General features: G+C 47.8%; 1 protein-coding gene across 1 annotated transcript; it reads right to left on the reverse strand.

Moving 5' to 3' along the window:
- Positions 1-6,546: 6,546 nt before the first annotated feature.
- On the reverse strand, positions 6,547-7,518 carry LOC116523479 (protein ANTAGONIST OF LIKE HETEROCHROMATIN PROTEIN 1-like). Its single transcript, XM_032238595.1, has one exon. It carries the CDS (start codon positions 7,516-7,518, stop codon positions 6,547-6,549), a length of 972 nt encoding a protein of 323 aa, XP_032094486.1.
- Positions 7,519-7,770: the final 252 nt, after the last annotated feature.

A 7,770-nucleotide genomic window follows, 5' to 3' on the forward strand; every position in this document is an offset into this window, starting at 1 on the left:
GGCCGGATCCGGCCCGCGGGCCTTCCGTTTGACACTCCTGCAGTAGAAGCTCTTCTTAAAGGGGGAATTCCTTGCATTACAGGCAGCGTCCAACTTGCGAACATTCGCTTAGTGACAGTTCAAAGTTACGACTTAGGGCCGTTTCCCTCCCCTCCCTCCAAATTCGGACACTTGCCAACGGACTCGTATTTACGACGGTTGCGGCGTCCCCAGGGGGGGTGTCACTCAATTCCCTTTTGCGACCGTCTTGACAAGCCAACGGAGAAGGCAGGCTCGCTTAACAACCAGGCGACTCACTTAAACGTCCGCAGCCATTCCCACTCGCTTCACAGCAGCGGCAAGAGAGATCGTAAAGCGGGGCAAACCTCCCTCAGCCCCTGTCTTGCTTAGCCAAATTTGGGCTCGACCGAGGTCGTACGTGAAGACTCTCTTGATTTTTGATTGTTTGGTACGGTGTGTAAAATATATTTTAATATTATTTGGGGGGGGGGGGCGCAGTTCCTTTTAAAAGATAATAATAATTAATATAGTTTTGTCTTATGCTGCTAACGCTTTCCAAAGAGAGATTTGAAATATACAGGAGTGAAAGGACTAAAACGAAGAGGACAAATTAAAATAATTTTTTCTTTAAAAGTCCTGCAGGGAAACGACTTTTTAAAATCCAGGATGAATTACGGAGCTAACCAACTCTTTTGTAAAAAGACCTTTGCACAAAATAAAACCTCAAAATTTCTGTCCTTCTTCAACTGGCTTTGATTCTCTGTAGAATTACGTATTTCGCGAGTTCTGGAAATGCAAAATTGAGTGTTTTTCATTTGGACGGCGCCTGCGTGCTCGAAGTCGTGATCCGTTTCGAAATTCAAATGTTCTTTTTAATTTTTATTTCTGCCCCTAATGTGTCAGGACCATTTGGCTTTGCGTGCTGGCTAACTTTGGTTTCATTCCGCAATGCTTGTGTGCGGTTTTCGGTTGAAAACTATAGCTTAAATCGGTGTATTTCAGTCTTTTAAGCGGTGGACTTCAACTCCCAGAATTCCCCGGATGGCAAAGATCAATCTGATGACATCACAACGTTGGCCTTTTCATGTTTCCATCCCTAACGACACAATTTGCCCTTTTTCAATACATGCGTCACTTAGCAAAAATGTCTCAAGTTCATCATCTTCTCTTTACGACCCCATAATCCCTTGTGGGGGTGGAGTCTGGGCAACTGAATGGAGCTATAGCAGTATTTAGTGGCCGGACGCCTGTCCCTGTTGCCAATGCGGAGTTGTGTTCGGGAGATATATTCTCATTGTGAGAAAATTTTTATCTGAGAGAGAAAAATCTGCCTCTACCTAGGATTGAGCTCACAGCCTTCTGATTGCGAGGCGAGAGCTCTCACCTCTAGGCCACCGCACCGTTCCAAATTTCAACATCACACCTACAATTACCGACAATGCCATCAATGTGCGTATGAACGGATTGTGCCCCAGTGTGCGTATATTTGCACTAAACCCTCTTTTGTTAAATATGCCTGTTTTATTTTGTTGACCTGTTTTATTCTTCAATCGCTTGGTTGTGCTCCCTTGGCAAGTTTACAGTCCTCATGGAGGAAGCGTTGCTTCATTTTTTTCACCCCAGCCGGCCATCTTCCCATCCCACAAACCTTGTGGGTTGTGTATTTGGCGATTGTCACAACGTGGCTTGTTTCCTCCTCTCCTCAGATGTGCTGCTTAACTTTACAGCTGGGATTTTGTAGGAGCCGGATTCGAATTCAAGCTTAGACAAATGGCAAAGAGAAAAAAAGAAATACAGCTTGTGTAGGAGGCACGCCAGTAAATAATCTTTGAATTCTTTGTTTATCGTGGTTTCCGCCATCCTGTTAAGCTGGTTTATGATTTCAGGCACGAAGCTAACCCGGGAAACAGGTTAAATTGAGAATTAACTTCATAATTTTGTACCTTAATTGCGTTGTACAAAGACAATCGCGGGTTTTTTAATGCCAGAAATGAATAATGCAGTAACGGAAAATGCCCGATAATCCTCGACTTGCGACCGCAACTGAGCCCAAAATTTACGTTGCTAAGTGAGACACTTGTTCAGCGGGTTTTGCCTCGTTTTACGACCTTACCGTGGCCGTCGTTCTGACCCAGGCTTCCCGAGATAGTACAAAGTACACGCTTAGTCCCCCCCAAACCCTCTTATTTATTTCAACGGCCGGGAATTATGTTCATTCACAGCCCGTAATGAGTCACAAATAGTTTGTAAAGAGTCCGACCGAAGTCTGCCAAAGTCTTTCGGGATAAGGCTGATAAGCGCCCACCTTTACCTCCCTTGAAACGCTGCCAAAAGACCTAATTGGCAATTAGCTTGGCAAGGACACACGGAACACAGAGTCAAAACAGAGCGTCAGAATTTAAACCGACCAGGACGAACAAAGTTGCTTCCCTTTGCTCCTCCTTTATGTCTTATGGGAGGGGCCAATCACCTCCAAGCCTTACTCCCGAGTCGCTCCTTTTGTCTTAACTGTTCTTGCCTTCTGGGAGCTCTGCACATGCGCACACTGGGAACAGGCTCCCCTTGTTCCTCTGCCTCGCTGCTGTCCGGAGGTAGCACATAACTCCCAGATGGCCCTGGCCCCCTCTCTGCTTCCGACGCAGAGCCCTCGTCCGAGCCTTCCCCAGAATCCAGGACTGGCCCATGTCCCATCCCAACCTCCTCCCTGTCCCACTCTGCTGCCATCTCTGCAGCTGCTGGCAGACCACAAAAGTTGTTAAGTGAGTCACTACCATTGTTAATTTAGCCACATGGTCATTAAGTGAAGCTGGCTTCCCCCTGGCCTTTGCAAAAGGGGATCACGTGACCCACCACCGTCGTGAGTCCATGCCAACCGTCTGAATTTTGATCACGTAACCACGGGGATGCTGCAACGGTCGTAAGTGTGGGACAGGGTCACTTTCCCCCCCAGTACCGTTGTAACTTCAAACAGTCACTCAAAAGAACAGTCATTAAGTCAAGGACTAGCTATATAATAATAGCTGGGAGGGTTTGAGTGATATGTAAAAGTAATGCAAGCAGGGTACGAATAAAATGGAAATAATTAAAATTAATATGCCAATGTGACCGAAATCGATCCCTTTTTCATTTTAATGGGTATTATAAAACGGCTGACATATCAACTCTTCTTTTTAACTCTTTCCTGAGGGAAAGTAACTTTTGGCTGAAGAATACTGATTTATTAAATTTATATATCGGCTCACTCCCCGCAGCGAAATGGAGTAAGCAAAGTTAAAATGGATCCCAAAGATTCTAGTCCTCAGGAGCGCTTTGGCTTCCAGTCCAAACCCAGGGTAACCAGCGGCCCTTGCCAAGACTAACACCCCCCCCCCCAAAAGCCATATTGCTGATTTTTTTAAAAAATATCCTAAAGATACAGGAAAAATTCACCCCAATTTGGTACGCTCCTTTCTATTATTATTTTATTACTCGCCGATAACCTGGCGTTCCCCGGGTATTTATTTATAGGGGGGAAATGTCCAGACCAAACTTAATTTCTAATGTTGGATTTCGCCCCTTACTCTCCCCTTTGTGGAGTACTGTGAAGCCATTTACCACGGCAACTCCACTGTTAAAAAAGAAGCCATTTTACAGCAGTACAGTCGAAGCCATTTTAAGGCACAACAGGCTGTATCTTAACAGAACACCCCCTGAGGGGTTTTAAGGGTGTCTTACCCCCACAGTTATTTGTTTCCGGAGAGCAGTTGGGTTGAAATTGCTCGAGGCATTCCAGAATTATGCTGGAACATACATACACACACGTTTTTATATGTATGTATGTATGTATGTGTGTGTGTGTATGTATGTTTGTGTGTGTGTGTGTATATATATATATATATATATATATATATATATATATATATATATATATATATATATATATACACACACACACACACACACACACACACACACATGTTTATATATATATATATAAACATAGCTTCCTCCCATAATTGGGGCTTACCAGGGGTTGTGACACTAAATATATACCTTCTTCCCTGGCTTCAGCTGATAAGGAGGAGAGCTTGTGGCTTAATGGTTAACACGTCTGCCTAAGATGTAATATAGCACAGGTTCAAATCCCAGTAAGGGTATGGCTAGCTGATGAGAGCTAAATAGCTTGAAATAGATCTATATTAGTCTCCCTTTATTTATTTATTTATTTATTTATCAGCACAAATATAACACAAAATGTGTAACAAAGGCAATAATAAAAATATTGGGTTTCTGTTGTGATGGATTCTTGTGACAAGCCGATTGACAGATAATGGAAGCTGTTAGGTTCCTCCCATAATTGGGGCTTACCAGGGGTTGTGACACTATATATATATTATTATTATTATTTATTAAATTTATTTGCCGTCCATCTCAGTGGCTCTTGGGGGTTCTCTTAGCTACCATGCCAGCTAGAGAAGACTGTTAACCAGCTTTACCTGGGTATAAGCCTGGGCTTCAGCCGGGATCCACATCACCAGGGAACCCATGGTGCACCGATTGCCATTTGTGGCAGGAGGCCCATGCACATCCTTCATCAATCATCCTCTAATACGAATTAAAGAATTAAATGCAGGGTGTGTTTCATTTCCCCGACACTTTGCGGAGGCAGATAAACGGTTCTGGGCTGGTTAATCCGCTTTGCAAAACAAGTGTCAATGGTAATGGAATGACTCACGGCTACTTACACAAAGGATACAAGTCCGCATAAGGCAGTGGTTCTCAACCTCGGCAGTTTTAAGATAGATGGATTTCAACCTCAGCCACTTTAGGATGAGTGGACTTCAACTCCCAGAATTCCCCAGCCAACATGGAGGTTAGCAACCTTGGTAATTTTTGAGATGGTGGACTTCAACTCCCAGAATTCCCCAGACAATATGGCGGTTAGCAACCTTGGTAAAATGGGTGCACTTCAACTCCCAGAATTCTCCAGACAATATGGTGGATAGTAACCTTGGTAACTTTAAGATGGTGGACTTCAACTCCCAGAATTCCCCAGACAATATGGCGGTTAGCAACCTTGGTAAAATGGGTGCACTTCAACCCCCAGAATTCCCCAGACAATATGGCGGTTAGCAACCTTGGTAAAATGGGTGCACTTCAACCCCCAGAATTCCCCAGACAATATGGCGGTTAGCAACCTTGGTAAAATGGGTGCACTTCAACCCCCAGAATTCCCCAGACAATATGGCGGTTAGCAACCTTGGTAAAATGGGTGAACTTCAACTCCCAGAATTCCCCAGACAATATGGCTGTTGGTAACTTTAAGATGGTGAACTTCAACTCCCAGAATTCCCCAGACAATATGGCTGTTGGTAACTTTAAGATGGTGGACTTCAACTCCCAGAATTCCCCAGACAATATGGCGGTTAGCAACCTTGGTAAAATGGGTGCACTTCAACTCCCAGAATTCCCCAGACAATATGGCTGTTAGCAGCCTTGGTAAAATGGGTGCACTTCAACCCCCAGAATTCCCCAGACAATATGGCGGTTAGCAACCTTGGTAAAATGGGTGCACTTCAACCCCCAGAATTCCCCAGACAATATGGCGGTTAGCAACCTTGGTAAAATGGGTGCACTTCAACTCCCAGAATTCCCCAGACAATATGGCGGTTAGCAACCTTGGTAAAATGGGTGCACTTCAACTCCCAGAATTCCCCAGACAATATGGCGGATAGTAACCTTGGTAACTTTAAGATGGTGGACTTCAACTCCCAGAATTCCCCAGACAATATGGCGGTTAGCAACCTTGGTAAAATGGGTGCACTTCAACTCCCAGAATTCCCCAGACAATATGGCTGTTAGGAGCCTTGGTAAAATGGGTGCACTTCAACCCCCAGAATTCCCCAGACAATATGGCGGTTAGCAACCTTGGTAAAATGGGTGCACTTCAACCCCCAGAATTCCCCAGACAATATGGCGGTTAGCAACCTTGGTAAAATGGGTGCACTTCAACTCCCAGAATTTTCCAGACAATATGGCGGATAGTAACCTTGGTAACTTTAAGATGGTGGACTTCAACTCCCAGAATTCCCCAGCCAGCATGGAAGTCAGCAATGTTGGTAACTTTAAGACGATGGACGTCAACTCCCAGAATTCCTCAGCCAGTATGGAGGTTAGCAACCTTGGTAAGATGGGTGGACTTCAACTCCCAGAATTCCCCAGACAATATGGCTGTTAGCAACCTCAGCTACTTTAAAACATGTGGACTTCGATTCCCAGAATTCCCTAGCCAGCATGGCTGGCTGGGGAATTCTGGGAGTTGAAGTCCATCCATCGTACAGTGGCCAAAACTGAGAAATACTAATCTGTGGATTCTCTATCCTAGATTTCTGAACTCTTCGACACCCAAATCAATTTCTGCTGTTCTAACGGTGGCCCACAACTCTTGGTCCAGTTTTGGGGTGAAACCTGACCCCACCCTGGGCACGAAGTCTCAATTCCGCCCGGGTGTCCCCCAAAATTCTCGCAGCACCACCACCGCCGGCCTCCTTCCGCTCTTCCCGCTCCTCATATCTTCCCGGCCATATACATGCAGAGCGTGTCCCGGACCTTCTCTGACCGCGTGGCGGGTTTAATGCGTGTATCGGGGCGCTGCAGTGGCTGTTCGAAGGTGGCGGCCAGCTGCCTGGCCTCCACCTCCCACTTGTCCTCGTAGGCCTCCCCTTTCTCCTCACAGATGTTGTGTAGGACGCAGCAGGCCGAGATGAGGCGGGGAAGGTTCTCCACCGCGCAATCGTTGCGTCCCGTCAGGCAACGCCACCGGCCCTTCAGGCGGCTGAAGGCTTCTTCCAAGGGTTCCTGGCACCGCCGCAACGTGGCGTTGAAGGCCTCCTTGGTCTCATCCAGACCGTCGGCGTAGGGCACCATCAGCCACGGAAGGAGAGGGTAGGCCGGCCCTCCTAGGATGACCCTAGGGATGGATACGCCATCGATCTCCACCGCACCGGGAGCGAAGAGGGTCCCTTCCTGACCTTTGGTGAACAAGGTGGACTTGTTGAAGATTTTGGCTTCGTGCGTCTTGCCGGGCCACCCCGCGCTGAGATGGGTGAACTTCCCTCGATGGTCCACCAAAGCTTGCAAGGCCATGGAGTAGTAGCCCTTTGTGTTGACGTACTCCGACGCTTGGTGAGGAGGACACAGGATGGGCATGTGGCTGGTGCCCACCACGCCGGCGCAGTTGGGGAACCCCCTCGCCTCAAAACCGCGGACGATCTCTGCCAGGTTGTTCCCCACGTTGACTGTGGAGCGCATCAGGACCCTCTGAATGGCCCGGCAGACTTCCAGCACCACTGAGCCGGCGGTGGACCTGCCGACGCCAAATTGGTTACCAACATCGCGGTAGCAGACGGAGGTGGCCAGCTTCCAGAGGGCGATGGCCACCCGCTTCTCCACGCTCAGCGGGATCCGCATGCGTGTCTTCTGGCGCTGCAACGCCGGAGACAGCCGGGCGCAAAGGTCCAAGAAGGTGGCCTTGCACATCCGGAAGTTCTGCAACCACTCGCTATCGTCCCAGGTCTCCAGGACTGTCCGGTCCCACCACTCGGTGCTACGCGGGCGAGCCCAGAAGCGTCTCTCCACCGAACGCAGCCGTCCGCCGCGCCGGAAACCAGCACTGCAGGTCTGCCTGGCCAGGAAGACCTCTTCCGCTTCGGCATCCTCTTCTTCCTCGCCTTCCTCCTCCTCCTCCTCCTCTTCCTTCTCCTCCCCCAGCTCGTCTTCTCCCTCCTCCTC

Source organism: Thamnophis elegans, unplaced genomic scaffold, assembly GCF_009769535.1.
Source record: "Thamnophis elegans isolate rThaEle1 unplaced genomic scaffold, rThaEle1.pri scaffold_355_arrow_ctg1, whole genome shotgun sequence".
Classification (NCBI taxonomy): domain Eukaryota; kingdom Metazoa; phylum Chordata; class Lepidosauria; order Squamata; family Colubridae; genus Thamnophis; species Thamnophis elegans.